Raw genomic sequence first — 20,227 nt, 5'->3', positions numbered from 1 at the left:
TATTATTCTTTCCTTTCCACCGAACAGGGACATAAAGACTCTGTACTCTCAAAATTTCACCTTTAAATATCCTCCATTTCTCTATTATATCCTTTTCATAAAACAAAAAGTTCCATTTCACTCCTTTTAAATCCTTTCTCATCTCCTCAAAATTAGCCTTTCTCCAATCCAAAATCTCAACCCTTGGTCCAGATTTGACCTTCTCCATAATGATATTGAAACTAATGGCATTGTGATCACTAGACCCAAAGTGCTCCTCAACACATACCTCCGTCACCTGACCCGTCTCATTTCCTAACAGGAGGTCCAACACTGCCCCTTCTCTGGTAGGCACCTCTACGTATTGCTGCAAAAAACTATCCTGCACACATTTTACAAACTCCAAACCATCCAGCCCTTTAACAGAATGTGATTCCCAGTCTATATACGGAAAATTGAAATCACCCACAATCACTACTCTGTGCTTACTACTAATATCTGCTATCTCCTTACATATTTGCTCTTCCAATTCTCGTTCCCTATTTGGCGGTCTATAATACACCCCTATAAGTGTTGCTAAACCTTTCTCATTTCTGAGTTCCACCCAAACAGCCTCATCTGCAAGCCATACAGAATTGCAAACTATATATATGTGAAGAAAGGAACTGCAGATGCTAGCTTATGCCGAAGATAGACACAAATTGCTGGAGTAACTCAGCAGGTCAATCAGCATCTCTGGAGAAAAAGAATAGGTAATGTTTCGGGTGGAACCCCTCGTATAGTCCGAAACGTCACCTATTCTTGTTGTCCAGACCCGCTGAGTCACTCCAGCATTTTGTGTCTATTTGCATATATATATATATATACATTGAGGTCACATATTGCAGTCATAGTCATACAGCACAGAAACAGGCCATTTGGCCCAACTTGTCCATGCCAACCAAAATGCCCCATCTGAGCGTGTCCATTTGCCTGCGTTTGTTTCTACGTCTAAACCTTTCCTATCCACATACCCATCTGAGTGACTTTTAAAGGCGATTGTAGTATCTGCGCCATCTACCGCAACACATAATGTTTAAAATGTTCATCTGCATGCATCTCAAATGACTGATAATTACAGCAACATTGTGCATTAATCCTAAATCCTATTGTCACACTGGCCAACGAACTTAACACCTTCTTTGCCCGCTTCGAAACTGGCAACACCACCATGAGTGGAAGAACCCCAGCCATGGCGGAGGGACAGGTCTTAACATTGAGTACACAGGAAGTACAGCGCGCTCTATGAAGGGTCAATCCACGCAAGGCTGCAGGCCCGGATGGAGTTCAAGGAAGGGTACTAAGGGACTGTGCTGAACAGCTGATTGAGGTATTCACCAAGATCTTTAACCTGCCTTTATCTCTGGCAACGGTCCCCAAGTGCTTGAAGTCGGCTACCAAAGTGCCGGTGCCAAAAAAAGCAAAGATCACCAACCTGAATGACTACCGTCCGGTTGCCCTAACTCCTATAATCATGAAGTGATTTGAAAGGCTGGTCCTCTCACACATCAAATCCAGCATCCCTGACTCACTGGACTCGCATCAATTTGCATACAGGGCAAACAGATCCACAGAGGACGCCATCTCTCTGGCTCTTCACACTGTCCTGACTCACCTGCAGAGACAGGGCACCTACGTGAGGATGCTATTCATAGACTATAGCTCTGCCTTCAACACGGTCATCCCCACCAAGCTCATCACCAAACTCCACCAGCTAGGCCTCAGCTCATCGTTATGCGACTGGATCCTGAATTTCTTGATGGAGCGACCGCAGGCAGTGAGAATGGGCCCTCACCTGTCCTCCACCATCACCCTGAGTACCGGCACACCTGTGTATTGAGCCCCATGCACTACTCCCTCTTCACACACGACTGCGTTCCTGCATTCGACACCAACACCATTGTCAAGTTTGCAGACGACACAACGGTGATCGGGCTGATCACCAACGGTGATGAAACAAAATACAGAGCGGAGGTGCAGAACCTGGCGGACTGGTGCTCAGATACCAACCTGTCCCTAAACACCTCTAAGACCAAGGAGCTGATCATCAACTTCAGGAGGTCACATAATTGGGAATACGCCCCGATCTTTATCAACGGGGACAGTGTGGAGAGAGTGTCCAGCTTCAAGTTTCTGGGCACTCACATTTCGGAGGACCTCACATGGTCCACTAACACCGCTGCGCTGGTCAAGAAGGCACAGCAACGACTGTTCTACTTGAGAACACTGAAAAGGTCTGGTCTGCCCCAACAGCTGCTGATGACATTTTACCACTGCATCATAGAGAGCATCCTAACGCATGGCATCCCTGTGTGGTATCTCAGCTGCATGGAGGCGGAGAGGAGAGCTCTTCAGCAGGTAGTCTACAGAGCTCAGAAGATTATCGGGACACAGCTTCCAGCCTTGGAGGGCATCTACAATACACGATGCCTCAGGAAAGCCACCAGCATTCATAAAGACTCCTCACACCCCTGCAATAGTCTGTTCGAACTTCTACCATCGGGCAGACGTTACAAGGCCTTCTATGCCCGCACCTCCAGACTCAGGAACAGCTTCATCCCCAGAGCTATAGCTGCCCTGAACCTGTCCGGCTGAGTGCGCCCCCCATGAACTGACTCCTTCGGATGGTCACGTCGCACAACGACAATTGCACTTTATACTGTTTTAACTGTTTCTAATTTTGTTTCTCTGGACTGTATAAAGATTAGCTAATTAATTTATTGCATCGAATGGAAGTCGCATTCCCAATCTCTTTGTACCCCTGTACAATGACAATAAAGATATATTGTTGTGTTGCATAATTAATTGATTCCAAACCTCTAGAACTACAACATTCTGAAAGGCCAAACGAGCATTTGGCAAAGGCAGCGTTTGTCCAGTGAGGACCAGGTTGCCTGGAATTAGAGACCACAAACCAAAATCTAGCTTCAAGGATGGACAAAGGTAGATATAAAATGCTGGAGCAACTCATTGGGTCAGGCAGCATCTCTGGAGAGAAGGAATGCAGGTCCCACCCCCTCCCCTGACATCAGTCTGAAGGGTCTCGACCCGAAACGTCACCCATTCCTTCTCTCCAGAGATGGTGCCTGACCTGCTGAGTTGCTCCAGCATTTTGTGTCTACCTTGTCATGAAGTGTCACGTAGTTGGAGAACTGTGGCTGTCTAGTGGTGCAGCTGGTAGAGTTGCCTGACAGCGCGAGAGACCCAGGTTCTGACCTCTGGTGCTGTCTGTGTGGAGCTTGCACATTCCCCCTGTGGCCATGTGGGTTTTTGACAGGTGCTGCGATTTCCCCCCACATCACCAAGACGTGCAGGTTTGTAGGTGAACTGGCCTCTCTAAATTGCCCTCAGTGTGCAGGGAGCGGATGTGAAAGTGGGATAACATAAAATTAGTGTGAATAGATAGATAGCTAGATACGTTATTGCCACGTGTACCTAGGTACAGTGAAAGGCTTTGTTTTGCATACAGCCTAGTCAGTACACAAGTGTTACCATGCTTTGGCGCCGTCAAAGTTACTAAAGTACCAAACAATCCTATCTGCTGCCCGCTGCCGCATGTGGCCGCCTCCCTCCCTCCCTCCTCTGCATCCCCCTTCCTCCTTGCCGCACCCTTCTCCCGCTGGGTCCCTTATTGCTCGCGGCCACTCCCACATCCCGCCCGGTCCCACTTAGTTCTGTTCGTTCTCGGTGACCCCCCCCCGCCAGGTCACCCATCGTTCTCGGTGACCCCCCCCCCCCGCCAGGTCACCCATCGTTCTCGGTGACCCTTCCCCCCCCCCCCCCCCCCCCCCCCCGGTCACCCATCGTTCTCGGTGACCCTGCGCCCCCCCCCCCCCCCCCCCCGGTCACCCGTCTTTCTCGGTGACCGACACCCCCTCCCCCCCCCCCCCGGTCACCCATCGTTCTCGGTGAGCCACCACCACCCCCCCCCCCCCCCGCCCCGGTCACCCATCGTTCTCGGTGACCCCCCCCCGCCAGGTCACCCATCATTCTCGGTGACCCCCCCCGCCAGGTCACCCATCGTTCTCGGTGACCCCCCCCCCTGCCAGATCACCCATCGTTCTCGGTGACCCCCCCCCCCCGCCAGGTCACCCATCGTTCTCGGTGACCCTGCCCCCCCCCCCCCGGTCACCCATCGTTCTCGGTGAGCCACCACCCACCACCCCACCACCCCCGCCTGGTCACCCATCGTTCTCGGTGAGCCCCCCCGCCTGCTCACCCATCGTTCTCGGTGAGCCACCCCCACCCCCCCGCCGCCTGGTCACCCATCGTTCTCAGTGAGCCCCACTCCTGGTCACCCATCGTTCTCGGTGAGCCACCCCCCCACCAGGTCACCCATCGTTCTCGGTGAGCCACCCCCCCCCCCCCTTTGGTCACCCATCGTTCTCGGTGAGCCCCCCCCCCCCCTTTGGTCACCCATCGTTCTCGGTGAGCCACCCCCCCCCCACCAGGTCACCCATAGTTCTTGGTGACCCCCCTGCCAGGTCACCCATTGTTCTCGGCGGCCCACTGCCGGGCCTGGGTGATCGTTGGTCGGCGCGGACTCACTGGGCCGAAGAACCTGTTACCACGCTGTTTCTTTCAATCAATCAATCAACAAACTCCAAAGTTTCCACTCGTGATCATTGTCCACTGTTGTTTAACTTGCCCTGCAGGCAAACATAGCTCAGTAACTGATGCACTGAGTCATGGGGGAATAGAGCATGGAATGGAGCATGGGGGAGTAGAGCAATGGAGGGTCCCGCCCCCTCCCCTGACATCAGTCTGAAGAAAGGTCTCTACCCGAAACGTCACCCATTCCTTCTCTCCCGAGATGCTGCCTGACCCGCTGAGTTACTCCAGCATTTTGTGTCTATCTTCGATTTAAACCAGCATCTACAGTTTTATTCTTTGCAATTATAAGACAATGCTTGCCTTACAGTCAGGGGAATCACTTTGAAGGAGCAGGTCCTTACCTTTGGTGATGGATCTTTTAAAGCAATGGTCATCAGGGACACAGCTTGTGGGCTTCCGATGCCAGGAACATCTGCAATGAATGACGACCAGTAGCCGTAAAGAACTTTCTTCTCTATTGATTTTATAGTTGATAGGAAGCAGGCTAAGGCACCCTGGCGAACCTTCCCCTGAAGTGATCTAGAAGGACAAAACAACGATTTTGAGAACCTGCTTTTATTTCCTCCTTCCAGTATTTCTTCTTTTTTTTCCAGTTTAATTTATTGTCACGTGTACCGAGGTTCAGTGAAGAGCTTTTGGTGCATGCTAACAGCCAGTGGAAAGACAATACATGAGTCATTTGTAGTGCAGTGATACATGATAAGGGAATAGCGTTTAGTGCAAGGTAAAGCCAGTAAAGTCCAATCAAAGATAGTGGAGGGTTCCCGATGAGGTCGACAGTAGTTCAGGACTGCTCTCTGGTTGTGCTGGATGGTTCAGTTGCCTGATGACAGCTGGGAAGAAACTGTCCTTTTCCCACCTCTTCCACGAAAGATCAACGGAAAACGCCATCGCGCGCACATTGGGAATATAAGCACAAGATGAACCTGTGTGTTTAGACACGTGTGTTTAGCAAGCCAAGCTACTTGGCAGGCATGTAAAAATGTCAATTAGTCCCACTGGTAGAACATAGGAGAGTTGAGCAGAAGAACAGGCCCTTCGGCCCACAATGTCAGTGCCGAACATGATGCTGAGACCAACACTATGTGCCTGCACATAATCCACATCGCTCCATTACCTGCATATCCACGTGCCTATCCAGACGTCTCTAAAACGCCATGATCGTATCTGATTCCACCACCACCCTTGGCAGCACATTCCAGATACTGACCACAATCTGTGTGAAAATAAACTTGCCCTGACATCTCCTTAAACCTTGTCCCTCTCACCGTAAAGCTGTGCCCTCAAGTATTTGATCTTTCCATCCTGGAAAAAGCTCCTGACTGTGTACCCTATCTATCCGATCATAATTTTATACATTTTAATCAGGTCCCTCCTGCAACCTCCGGTGTTCAAAATTCACAGTCAGCAAGTATTGCAATTAAAGGCCATAAACCTGTCCCACCCTAATCATTCCTCCTTCTCCCTGCATCCGTCCAACAGAAGGTACAAAGGCCTGACATCGCGCACCACCAGACTCAGGAACAGCTTCTGCCACTCTGCTATCAGGCTTCTGAACGGTCCCATTCACCTCTACCCCTTTCCCAAGGAACTGAGAACTGAGGCACTACAATGCCAAGAACTATACTCTTCACTCTGCATCTTGCCCTTTGCTCTATCTATTGTTCACATTCACAAGTTATAGGAGTAGAATTAGGCCATTCGGCCCATCGAGTCCACTCCACCATCCAATCATGGCTGATCTCTGCCTCCTAATCCCATATTTCCTGCCTTCTCCCCATAACCCTTGACACCCGTACTAATCAAGAATTTGTCTATCTCTGCCTTAAAACTATCCCCTGACTTGGCCTCCAAGGCCCACTGTGGCAATGAGTTCCACAGATTAACTACCTCTGACTAAAGAAGTTCCTCCTCCCTCACCTCCTTTCTAAAAGAGCACCCTTTAATTCTACGAGTTGGAACTGATTGATATGTATGCATGGTATATCTGATCTGTTTGGAGAGCATTCGAAACAAAGCTTTTCACTGTACCGCAGTACATGTGACAATATACCTAAACCTAATCCAAGTTCAATTACTTTATTTGAGCTAAATATTCAAATTATGCGCGCTTTTATTAAATTAGGGATAGGCATTATTCCCTACACTTTTAATCCAGCTATATTCTTAATCCCAGGAATATGTCACACCTTTTATACATGATTGACAGCATTTGGCTTAACTATGTACTGAAAACTCACAAAATTGTTAAAGAACTTGGCAGATGCCATAGAAAGCATTTTATCAGGATGCATCACTGCACGGTTTGGGAACAGCTCCATCTAAGGCCGTAAGAAATTGCAGAGTTGTGGACGCAGCCCATCACACAAACCAACCTCCCTTCCATTGACTCCATCTACACTTCACGCTGCCTTGGCAAGGCCAGCAGCATAATCAAGGAGCAGTCTCACCCTGGCCACTCCCTATTCTTCCCCTCTCCCCCCCCCCCCCCCCCCTCCCTCCCCCCCCCCCCCCCCATCAGACAAAAACACAGAAATGTGAAAACGCACACCTCCAGATTCAGGGATAATTTCTTCCCAGTTGTTATCAGGCAACTGAACTATCCTATCAACAACTAGAGAGCAGTCCTGAGATACGATCTACCTCACTGTAGACCCTCGGACTAACTTTAATTATACTTTACCTTGCACTAATCATTACTGCCTTTATCATCTACCTGTACACTGTGGGTGGCTCAATTGTAATCATGTAAAGTCCTTCCATTGACTGGTTAGCACGCAACAAAGGTATAGTACACATGACTATAAACTAAGCTAAACTAAACTAGACCAGACATGAGGCAGATTTTTCTCCTGACTGAGGAGTCTATGACCAGGGGACACACTGTCAGCATGAGGCCCGACTATCTAAGACTGAGGCCTGGAAACATTTCCTCACTCAGATGAAGGCGAACCTTTCAAATTCTCCATGCTGTTTGGCTGTGGAATTCATAAACCAGTTCAGTTGTGTGTATTCACAGCATCGAGTTATTGATTTCTGGGCAGTGTGGGAAATGAGGAACATGGAGATTGTGCTGGGGAATGGCACTGCGGCAGAAAGATCAGCCTTGATTTTGATGCATGGCACAGCATACCTGAAGGGCTGGATGTCCTAATCCTGCTCCTGTGTCATAAATTCATAACTGGCAGGAGCAGAATTAGGCCATTCAGCCCATCAAGTCTACTCTACCATTCAATCATGGCTGATCTATCTCTCCCTCCTTACCCCATTCTCCTGCCTTCTTCCCATAACCCCTGACACCCATATTAATCAAGAGGCTGTCTATCTCTGCATTAAAAATATCCACTGACTTGCCCTCCACAGCTTTCTGTGACAATGAATTCCACAGATTCACCTCCATCTGACTAGAGAAATTCCTCCTCATCTCCTTCCTAAAGGAACATCCTTTAATTCTGAGGCTCTGACCTCCGATCCTAGACTCTCCCACTAGTGGAAACATCCTCCCCACATCCACTCCATCCAAGTCTTTCACTGTTCGGTACATTTCAATGAGGCCGCACCGTCACCCTTCTAAACTCCAGCAAGTGCAGGCCCATTGCTGTCAAACGCTCATCAGATGCTAACCCACTAATTCCTGAGATAACTCTCGTAAACCTCCTCTGGACCCTCTCCAGCATTAGCACATCATTCCTCAGATATGTGGCCCAGAATTGCTCACAATTCTCCAAATGTGGCCTGACCAGCGCCTTGTAGAGCCTCAGCATAACATCCCTGTTATTCTATTCTAGCTTTTTAAAATAACACAAGAAAGTTTGTGCACTAACATTTCAAATGGCTAAACACTTACCGCAGTTTGCTCTGGATTCCACCCTCGGTATCGGAATACTCAGAGTCAGAACTATTTATCTTTTTCCAGGCAGGGTAGAAGGAGTTTGAAGTCTCTTTCCCATCCAAGGATGGCATCACGCTGTCGGTGTAGTTCTTTGGTCCTTGGAGGGTAAACGTTTTGTCTTCTCCTCTCGGCGCTCCATTCTCTGGTTGTTGGAGCGGTTCCGGCTGTGCTTTGCTACTGTGGTCTTCCTTTTCATCTTCCAGTTGTTCCTTCTTGTTTTTAGATCGAGATTTCTTCTTTTTATGCTTGTCAAGAACAACAAAATAAAACATAGGAATGTATTTTCAACAAAATAAAAGACACCACCTTCTACTTGGAAGAAGATGCCATCAGCGGTGGCAAGCCTGGCTCGCCACTGCGAGAAGAAGATAAGATTGCTCGATTAACTCCAGAAACGTTTGCAGCTCTGTGTGTACTGCCTAGGTGAGGTCTGCTATATGATTTTACTGGATTGTTATTCAAAACAAAGAATTTCACTGCACCGAGCTGCATGTGGCAATAAAGTGCAATTGAATCATGCTGATCGTCCCGTCTTCCTTAAACGGAGTGTGTACGTTCTCCCCGTGACCGCGTGGGATTTCTCCGAGATCGTCCGTTTCCTCCCACACTCCAAAGACGTACAGGTTTGTAGGTAAATTGGCTCGGTAAACGTAAAAACCAAAGATACTAGAGGAACAAGATGGACCACTCTGTTGAAATCGCCTATACTGAAGTGTAGTACTCAAAGGAGCCATTTAGTAGGCAAAACCCGCCGTTCGATATGCCTCTCGTAGTGTAATCAGTGTTTTGGGGGAACAGTATGTGTGATGATACCATTAAAATGCAGAATATATCTCGTCTATCAATTCACAGATTTTTGTTATTTTTCTTTTAAAATGTTACTGTAAGTTTCTGCCAAAATGGCGCCTTGATGTACTACAGTTTTTAGGGCCGAGAGGTCTATCTTCTTCCTCTAGTATCTTTGGTAAAAACTGTCCCCAGAGTGTGCAGGAGTGTTAATGTGCGGGGATCGCTGGTCGGAGTGGACTTGGTGGGCCAAAGGGCCTGTTTCCGCTCTGTATCTCTAAACTAAACTAAAAACTAAACACATTTCCTCATCAGATTTCTCATCTTCAGGTGGAATGGACAACTCAGGGGTGCTTCTTTTTCTAACACTCACCCCTCCAATCTAGAATATGGGAAATGGATTAGTGGAGCACTCCTCCAACAGGTCATCCTTGCTTCTGCCTCCAGACTTTAGACTTTGAAGATACAGCATAGAAACTGCCCCTTAGGCCCACCGAGTCTGCACCGACCCGCGATCAATCCGTACCCTAGCACTATCCTACACACTAGGGACAATTTACAATTTTACCAAAGCCTACAAACCTGCACGTCTTTGGAATGTGGGAGGAAACCGAAGCAGCTGGAGGAAACCCATGTGGTCACAGGGAGAACGTACAAACTCCGTGTAGACAGCACCCGTAGTCAGGATTGAACCCGGATCTCTGGCGCTGTAAGGCAGCAACTCGACCACTGCTCCACTGTGCCACACTAACAGCATACAACAGCTCTGACGGTGAATATCAGGCATGTTGGAGCTGTGAGATTTCAGCGAGGTCCTACTCTCTGAAAGAATATCGTAGTTGATTCCACTCATTCTCAGCACAGCCTTTCCAAAGGCAATTTCTAATGGCCATGTATGCAACTCAGTTGATTTAACAGCGATCTTGCATCTTCCTGACAGCTATTGATCAAATGAGCACTGGCGAGCTCACCTGGCCAGCTCACCTGGCCAGCTCACCTGGCCACTGAACCATTGGGGAACTCATCACTCCTCTGCACCTCAGCACCAATGTCTTGCACACAAGCTCATCTGTAAATGTGTGCATGTGTCTATGAAGATGATCTAATTTAATCAACTCTCACACTCCATTAATCTACCAACAGGCGACTTAAATGGCAGACACAATGGCTGCTGGTGTGGTCACACCTCACCAAATCAGCAACTTAAATCACTGAAGGAGACAATCAAAGATGACAGTTTTTAATTCTTCCTCTTATTTGTATAATGAAAAACTGATGGATGGGGTAAGTAAATGAACCACAGTTTTATTCTGTGTGAAAACTAAAGATCATCGCCTACTGGAATAAAATAAGAAAAATCGAGCGCGCCGATACATAAACCCCTTGTTGCTCATCTGTGCTTCTCCCCACAATGACTCCATCAGCACTTCACGATATCTCAGGAAAGCAGCCACCATAATCAAAGACTTGTCCCACCCTGGTCATTCCTTCTCCTTGCTCCTATCTAGTAGAAGATACAGAAGTTTGAAAGCGCGCACCATCAGACTCAGGGACAGCCTCTTCCCCTCTGTTACCAGGTTTCTGAATGGCCCTTCCATAAGCCAGCTTACAGTCCGATTCATCTCCACCCCATTGCTGACATTGGACTTTGTCTGTGGTACTGGTGCGCTACAATGCTGAGAACTATATTGCGCACTCTGTATCTCCCTCTCTACTCTACCTATTATGCTTGAGTTTGACATGACTGTGCAGGCCCACCACCAATTTTCCTGGGACTTACCTGGGCTTATCTGGAACACGGGTGCTGCAGTACAACCAGTATGTGGACCTCATCTTTTTGTAAATGGTGCTACAATATGGCAACTCATACATGCGTGAGCTATGCAAAAATAATTCCACTGTGCCATGTGACAATAACGAACCACTGTGCCACTGAATATGCAAGGCATAGAATACAAAGTGCTGCAGTAACAGCAGGTCAGGCAGCATGAGCTGCCAGGGGGGGTAGTTGAGGCAGGTACTATTGCAATGTTTACGAAATATTAAGCAGGTACATGGGTAGGACAGGTTTAGAGGGATATGGGCCACACGCAGGCAGGTGGGACAAGTGTAGATGGGATATGTTGGTCGTGGTGGCCAAGTTAGGCCGAGGGCCCTGTGTCCACGCTGTATGACTCGATAATTATTTTTGAAACATCGAACTACAAGTTTTACATTATTTTGAAAGTAAGTAATTACCCCAACTTGTTTCGATGTGTTTGTTGCACCTCCCGTCTGATCTTTCATGGGCGAACTACCTTCATACTGGGGCAGAGGAGCTGGGTACAGAACAACAGGAACTTCAATGTTCACACCAGGGAAACCATAAAACATGTATGTCTGGAAAGAAATGAACAAAGAAAAAATAATACACTTGGTTGAGGAGGTGCAATAAATATGGACTGCATATCAAGCTAAACATTATCTTCTTAACATGTTAAGCAAACTGCCAACAATTACAATTTCCAGGACACCCAAAGTCCTGGAGCAATATTTCAGAAGCTTTCGTTTAGTTTAGTTTAGTTTAAAGATACAGCGCGGAAACAGGCCCTTCGGCCACCGAGTCCGTGCCAATCAGCAATCCCCATACATTAACATTATCCTACACACTACAGACAATTCACACATACCAAGCCAATTAACCTACAAACCTGTACATCGTTGGAGTGTGGGAGGAAACCGAAGATCTCAGAGAAAACCCACGGGGAGAACGTACAAACTCCGTACAGACAGCATCCGTAGTCAGGATCGAACCCGGGTCTCTGGCACTGTAAGGCAGCAACTCTACCACTGGGCCACCGTGCAAGTGACCAGCCTTCAGGAATCCATCATATCCCAGATAACTCAATACGTTTGTTCATCAGTGAAACCAAGGGTATATGAATTGAATGTTCATTTTCATAGTGAAAGGCAGGGCGCTGAGGAATGCTGTCGAGCTGAGGGATCTAGGAGTGCAGATACGTAGTTCCCTGAAAGTGGCGTCACAGATAGATAGGGTGGTCAAGATGGCTTTTAGCACATTGGCCTTCTTCAGTCAGGGTACTGAGTATAGAGGTTGGGATCGAAGATTGACACAAAATGCTGGAGTAACGTAGTGGGACAGGCAGCATCTCTGGAGAGATGGAATGGGTGACATTTCGGGTCGAGACCCTTCTTCAGACTCGACCTGAAATGTCACCTATTCCTTCTCTTCAGAGATGCTGCCCGTCCCGCTGAGCTACTCCAGCTTTTTGTGTCTATCTACAATTTAAACCAGCATCTGCAGTTCCTTCCTACACATCGAAGTTGGGATGTTATGTTACAGTTGAACAAGATGCTGGTGGGGCCACATTTGTTCAGTGTTGTTCAGTATTGTGTTCCGTTTGGGTCACCCTGCTATAGGAAGGGTGTTGTTAAGCTGGAAAGAGAGCAGACAAGATTTATGAGGAAGTTGCCAGGACTTTTAGGCCTGAGTTATAGGGAGAGGTTGGGCAGGCTAGAACTTAATTCCTTGGAAGACAGGAGGCTGAGGAGTGACCTTATAGTGTACAAGACTATTTCATGGTCTGGTTTGGCTCAGCCACCAAGCACGACATCCAGAGGCTACAACGAATCGTTCGATCAGCTGAGAAGGTTGTTGGCTACAACCTTCCCCCCATTGACGAACTGTACACTACAAGGGCCAGGAAGCGAGCGGGCAAGATCATCTCTGACCCCTATCACCCTGGCCACAAACTCTTTGAAGCACTTCCCTCTGGAAGGCGACTCCAGACTGTCAAAGCAGCCACAGCCAGACATAAAAACAGCTTTTTTTCCCGCGAGTAGCGGCTCTACTCATTAACCAAAAGTCTGTAGCCTCTTTTTGCTCTGGTTTATTTCACTCACATGTTTAAACTATAATGTTCTATTCCTAATGTTTTAAGCTTTATTCTTAATTGTTTACTGTATGTTCGTGTTGTTACTTGCGAGCGGAGCACCAAGGCACATTCCTTGTATGTGTACATACTTGGCCAATAAACGTATTCAATTCAAGAATGTGAGGGGAATAGATTGGGTGAATGCACAAGTATTTTACCCAGGGTAGGGGAATCAAAAACCAGAGGACATAGGTTTAAGATGAGAGGGGAAAGATTTAATAGGAACCAGCGTGGCAATGTTTTCCACACAGTGGGTGGAGAGTATATGGAAAGAGCTGCCACAGGAAGTAGTTGAGGCAGCTACAATAACAACATTTAAAAGACATTTGGACAGGTTCATGGATAGGAACGGTTTGAAGGGATATGGGTCAAACGCAGGCAGGTGGGACTAGCGTAGATGGGACATCTTGTTCGGCATAGGCAAGTTGGGCCGAAGGGCCCATTTCTGTGCTGTACAGCTCCAAAGGTGTATAACTGAGTAGGCAAACACTGGCCACTATTGGTGCTTCCCAAAGATTCACTTTCACTGTTGATGTCAGTTGGCACAAAATCAGACCAAGAAAACAATTGATTATTAACTTACAGTGATTTACCTTTAGGGCTGCCAGGAGAGTCCCCAGTTGGTCAGCTTGGGTCAAATTAATTCTTCCTGCATTCAGGATGGAATGGATTCCCTTCAGCGCATTCTGTAACAACTGAAATGAAAGTTGCAACCAAATCAATTGTCCAGCAAAGACTATATGCATTCAGAATCTCCGTGAAGGCACGAAGGTGTGAGAAGTAGAGTGCTAGAGTGAAAGGTGGCCATGGTCCAGGGCAATGGGGAATGCTTATTCAGCGCCAACGTTGCTTCAGGCCAGATCTCCGTTCCGCTGTTGTGACAGATACCAGGCACCCCACAAAGAAGGGAGGGTGCTGGAATGGAGTGGGGGTGTACGTGAAGAAGGGTGGCACAGTGGCACAGCGGGTAGAGCTGCTGCCTCACAGCGCCGCAGACCCGGCTTCCATCCTGACCTCGGGTGTTGTCCTTGTGGAGTTTGCACGTTCTCCCTGTGACTGCCTGCATTTCCACCGGGTGCTCTGGTTTCCTCCCACATCCCAAAGACAGACGGGTTAGTAGGTTAATTGGCCTCTGTAAATTGCCCCTGGTGTGCAGGGAGTGGATGAGAAAGTGGGGTAACATAGAACTACTGTGAACGGGTGATCGATGGTCGGCGTGGACTCGGTGGGCCGAAGGCCTGATTCCATGCTGGATCTCTAAACTGAACTAAAATAGAACAAGAATTATTCCCTCAGCTATCATGTCCTGAGACTATGTCACGGGTCAGTGGACTTCAGACAAGAAAAAAAGACTATTTTTGATTACTCCAAATCTTCATTAAATGGTAAAATGATGTAAAAACTCAAGACCGTTTTTCATCTCTTTCCGTTCCTTAATTCTGCCGAACTTTCCCTTCTTTAGTTTTTAGTTGTAGAGATACAGCGCGGAAACAGGCCCTTCGGCCTACTGGGTCCGTGCCGACCAGCAATCCCCGCACATTAACACTATCCCACACCCACTAGGAACAATTTTTACATTTACCAAGCCAATTAACCTACAAACCTATACGGCTTTGGAGTGTGGGAAGGGAAACCGAAGATCTCGGAGAAAACCCACGCAGGTCATGGGGAGAGCGTACAAACTCCGTACAGACAGCACCCGTGGTCGGGATCGAACCCGGGTCTCCGGCGCTGCATTCGCTGTAAGACAGCAACTCTACCACTGCGCCACCGTGATGCCCAGGAGAAACTGACTGGATACAATCTACACTAGTTGGGTCGAATGGCCTCCTCCTACACCTATTGTCTATAGTTCTATGTTATTCCACATTCTCATCCACTCCCTACACACCAGGGGATACAGTTCAATTAGTCCCAAAGCAAAGTAAACTACCCAAGCAAAATATATTATGGAGGAACAGCACCTCATATTTTGCTTGGGTAGTTTACACCCCAGCGGTATGAGCATTGACTTCTCTAACTTCAGATAGCCCTTGCTTTCCCTCTCTTTCCATCCCTCTTCCCAGTTCTCCCACTAGTCTTACTGTCTCCGACTACATCCTATCTTTGTCCTGCCCCCTCCCTTGACATCAGTCTGAAGAATAGTCTCGACCCGAAACATCACCCATTCCTTCCCTCCTGAGATGCTGCCTGACCGGCTGAGTTACTCCATCATTTTGGGTCTACCCTACAAACCTATATGTCTTTGGGATGTGGGTGGAAACCAGAGCACAGGGAGAACGAGCAAACTCCACACATACAGCACCCGAGGTCAGGATGGAATCCGTGTCTCTGGTGCTGAGGCAGCAGCTCTACCAGCTGCCCCATTGTGCCACAGGTATCTTGAAAGTTTGGAAATTGGACTAAAGATGTCACGAGCACCACTGCATTTTTACGCAGACGGTCTTATACTTAATTGTAGAATGACCCATTAATTAGAGCATAACTTAACTCGTCACAATCTTGAACACAGGTCAGTCTCACTCCTCAAAATGAGTTACTACTGCAGTCAACCCATATTGCTCAAAAATATTTAATAACAAAGTCCACAGTTAAAGTCCTTGTGCATATCGACAGATAGATGATACACTTTGGAACATTATTATACAGAGAAAGCTTTTCATCGCATCATGGGTACTTCCCTCAATCTATGAGAACAGAAACATTGTGAACTGTTTGCTGAGTATTGGTGAAATCAGACTAAAGGAGTACTCCAGAAGACGACTGGCTGTTGATATTGTAAATCTGAGGCGCTGTAACATTGCCATGACCCAAGATTTCTCACAAGGTGAACCTTTGGTCTCAGCAAATCACCAAAAAGACAATGAATGGAAGTCATGTAGCTCTCTATGAAATGGTGGTAATGATGGTGGTTAAGGAAGCAGAATTAACAAAAATGCTACGCAAGTTCATAAGTTCCAGAAGCAGAATCAGGCCAACTGTGCCACCATGCCATCCCACTAATTTTACATACATTTTTAAAAAGAAAATCAGAGCAACAAGCTTAATTGTCTGCAATTTAGGAGCTGCTCCTGAGAGGTGCTGAATACACATTGCTCAGATTAACAACCATCATTTGGTGGTGCGCACTTTCAAACCTCTGCAACTGCAGCTGAATAGGAGCAGGGAGAGGAAGGAACAACCAGCTTGGGACAAGTCTTTGATTAGTTGGCTGCTTTTCTGTGGCAGTATGGTGTGTTTAGAGTCACAGGAGGGAAGTCTAGTCTGGTTATGTGATAGGGACAGAATTAGGCTATTTGGCCCACCAGGTCTACTCTGCCATTCAATCGTGGCTGATCTATCTTTCCCTCTTAACCCCATTCTCCTGCCTACTCCCCATAACTCCTGACACCCGTACTGATCAAAGTATGATGTGCGTGCTGAGCTTGGCAACCTTTCAAGTGTAACTTAGTGGCGGAAATGTAAGAAACAATACCTGCCATAATGGGAAGACATACATTTGAAGCCTTCCATTTAACCAGGTGAGAAACCCTGCCTTGTTTAAGTGTTCTCATCATGCTAAAGTTAGCTTCAATGCAATATGGACAAGTGGGTGGGGAGGAGGTGGGCAGATGGAATATAATGTGGAGTGAAGTCATCCATTTTGGTGCACATACAGTAACAAATCTGTCATAAGTCATTGACTGTCCACATACAGGTTAGACAAGCAATTAAGAAGGCAAATAGTATGTTACCCTTCCTTTACTATGGAGGGCTTGAATACAGAAATAAGAACGTCTCATTGCAATTGTTTAGGGCCTTGGTGAGATGGCACTTGGAGGAGTACGCTTTACAGTTTTGTTCTTCTTATGAACTTGCCACAGGGAGAGTATAGCACATAGTGTTTAAGGATCTAGAAACCTAATACCTTCTATCCATCTCCCTCATCTCCATCCAGGGACACCAGCAGTCCTTCCAGGTGAGGCAGAGGTTCGTGTGCACCTCCTCTAACCTCATCTACCACTTCCAGCGTTCCCGGTGTGGCCTCCTGTACATCGGCGAGACCAAGCGTAGACCCAGTAACTGCGTCGCCGAACACTCTCGCTCGGTCTGCCAAGATCTGCTGGATCATCCGGTTGCTCACCATTTTAATTCCTCTTCCCATCCTGACCTTTCTGTCCTGGACCTCCTCCATTGCCAGGGTAGGCCATATGGAAACTGGAGGAACAACACCTCATATTCTGCTTGAGTAGCTTACAACCCAACGGTATGAGCATTGAATTCTCCAATTTTAGGCAATCACAAAGTCCTCCCCGTCTCCCCCCACATCCCCTCCCCCTCCCCTCTCTCCCCTGTGCCCCACCTGGACCTGCACCTATTTCTCCCCTCCCTCGCCCCTTCCACCTACATTCCTTCCTCTAGCTTCTTGATTTGCAACTCTTCAATCCATTTGTCTCACACCTTCTGTTTTTGAATCTCTGGCCTTTGTTCAACCACCTGCCTAACAAATCCCCCCCCCCCCCCCCCCCCTACCTTTATCAACCTATTACTTCCCAGGCTTTGACCTGCCCCTCCTCTCTTCCAGCTGTCTGAGAGAGAGATTGAGGGAGTGCAGCGCAGGTTCACCAGGTTAATCCCCGGAATGGCAGACTGACATATGATGAAAGAATGGGTCGACTGGGCTCGTATTCACTGGAATTTAGAAGGATGAGAGGGGATCTTATAGAATCATACACAATACTTAAGGGATTGGACAGGCTAGATGTAGGGAAAATCTTCCCCATGCTGGGGGAGTCCAGAACCAGGGGTCACAGTTTAAGAATAAGGGTAGGCCATTTAGGACTGAGATGACTCAGAGGGTGCTGAAAGTTCGGAATTCTGTACCTCAGACAGCAGTGGAGGCTCTGTTAATGTGTTCATTCAAAGAGATTAATAGATCTCTCAACATTCAATTAAAGAGATTAATAGATCTGTCAATATTTCAGGGAATTGGAGGGTATGGGGCATCTATTGGCGGTGAGGTAACCCAGCCATAACCTTAATAAATGGCATCTCTTGAAGGGATGATGGCCTACTCCTGCTCCTATGTCTTTAACGATACAAATGCCAACTGATCGAAGTCCACAGAAGCATAAATTCATAACGTAATCATAAAACATATTACTTTTTTACCTTACAAACTGTAACATCATCAACTTCAGGAGTCTTTGGGTTCCTCAATACATTCAGAAAGGTCTGCAGAGATACGATTTTGTACTGTTCCTCCAGGTAAGTCTGTCCAGGTACACTATCAACAAGACATTGAAAAAGATTGTAAAGATTATTGCTAGGTTGTGGATCTTCTGAATTTTTTGTCCCTAGAACATAGAGCAATACAGCACAGGAAAAGGCCTTTCAGCACACAATGTTTGTGCCAAACATGATGCCAAGCCCAACCCTTATCAGGTTGCACATAATTCATATCCTTGCATATTCATGTGCCTATCCAAGTCTTTTAAATACTACTATCTCGTCTGCCTCCACCACCACCTCTGGCTACATGCTTCAGGCACCTACCACCCTGTGTAAAAGCATCTTCTTTATACTTTAAACTTTGCCCCTCTATAAAGTTATGCCCTTTAATATTGCCATCCTGGAAAAAAGGTTCTGACTGTCTACCCTATCTATGGCTCTCACAATTTTATATACTTCTATCAGGTCACCCTGCAACCTGCGGCATCGCAAAGAAAACTATTAAAGTCAAACCAAACTCTCCTTGTAGCTAATACCTCCTAATCCAGGCATCATTGTGGTAAACCTGTGCTGTACCCTTTCCAAAGCCTCCTCAACCTTCCTATATTGGGACGACCAAAACTGCATGCAATACTCCAAATGCAGCCTAACCAAACTCCTTTTAACCGAATCGTGACTTTCGGACTCTTGTACTCGATTTCCTGACAAATGCAGCCAATCATATGACATCCCTTCTTTACCACTCTATCTACTGGTGTTGCTATTGAGGGCGTGCAGCGTAGGTTTACTAGGTTAATTCCCGGAATGGCGGGACTGGAGCGACTAGGCTTGTATACACTGGAATTTAGAAGGATGAGAGATCTTATCGAAATGTATAAGATTATTAAGGGGTTGGACACATTAGAGGCAGGAAACATGTTCCCAATGTTGGGGGAGTCCAGAACAAGGGGCCACAGTTTAAGAATAAGGGGTAGGCCATTTAGAACTGAGATGAGGAAAAACTTTTTCAGTCAGAGAGTTGTGAATCTGTGGAATTCTCTGCCTCAGAAGGCAGTGGAGGCCAATTCTCTGAATGCATTCAAGAGAGAGCTGAATAGAGCTCTTAAGGATAGCGGAGTCAGGGGGTATGGGGAGAAGGCAGGAACGGGGTACTGATTGAGAATGATCAGCCATGATCACATTGAATGGCGGTGCTGGCTCGAAGGGCCGAATGGCCTCCTCCTGCCCTACACAATAGTCTATTGTCTATTGCCTCTTTCATTACTACAATAAAGCTAGCGTAGTTCATGAAGTTTGACTTTATTCCTTCTTCATTGAAGTCAGAGGACTGTTCAACAATGGTTATATTATGATTGCGTTCTTGACATAGTATGTTTGAAGTGAATCACCTGGCAACAACATCAGATCTCACAAGGCTGCAGTGATTGGTGAGAGACTTGGAGAAGGGTCGAGGCAGTATCTGAGGTAGCATTATTGTCCATCTGATTTCTGGACCATCACATGAGCAAAACTAAACTTAATGTTGCCTACTACATGGGCATCCTTTAAACACAACACTCCCCTCCCCATCAACACAAAATGCAGAGGGTAAAATCACCTTCCCCCATCAGTGCAGTGAGGCCCAGTAAATAAGTGCAGCAAATATCATCAACAATTTTTCCTAAATCAACATGGAAGCAACAGCCCAAAAAGCATACCTTGTCTCGAATTCCTCAAAAACTAAGGCAGCTCAGCATGTCTTCAATAACTCTTACCAAACTGCTACAGATGT

General features: G+C 47.0%; 1 protein-coding gene across 1 annotated transcript in view; it reads right to left on the bottom strand.

The window, feature by feature from the left end:
* Nucleotides 1–20,227, bottom strand: part of heatr6 (HEAT repeat containing 6) — a 98,409-nt gene that overhangs the window by 45,126 nt on the left and 33,056 nt on the right. The window contains exons 5-9 of the mRNA XM_078422154.1: nt 18,397–18,511; nt 13,839–13,940; nt 11,549–11,689; nt 8,480–8,769; nt 4,974–5,151 (exon numbers count right to left, since the gene is read on the bottom strand). Coding sequence (XP_078278280.1) covers nt 4,974–5,151; nt 8,480–8,769; nt 11,549–11,689; nt 13,839–13,940; nt 18,397–18,511 — 826 coding nt within the window. The remainder of the gene's footprint in view (nt 1–4,973; nt 5,152–8,479; nt 8,770–11,548; nt 11,690–13,838; nt 13,941–18,396; nt 18,512–20,227) is intronic.

Source organism: Rhinoraja longicauda, chromosome 26 (assembly GCF_053455715.1).
Source record: "Rhinoraja longicauda isolate Sanriku21f chromosome 26, sRhiLon1.1, whole genome shotgun sequence".
NCBI lineage: Eukaryota > Metazoa > Chordata > Chondrichthyes > Rajiformes > Arhynchobatidae > Rhinoraja > Rhinoraja longicauda.
The sequence above is the reverse complement of the archived record's forward strand: the minus strand, read 5'-3'. Positions and strand labels throughout refer to the sequence as shown.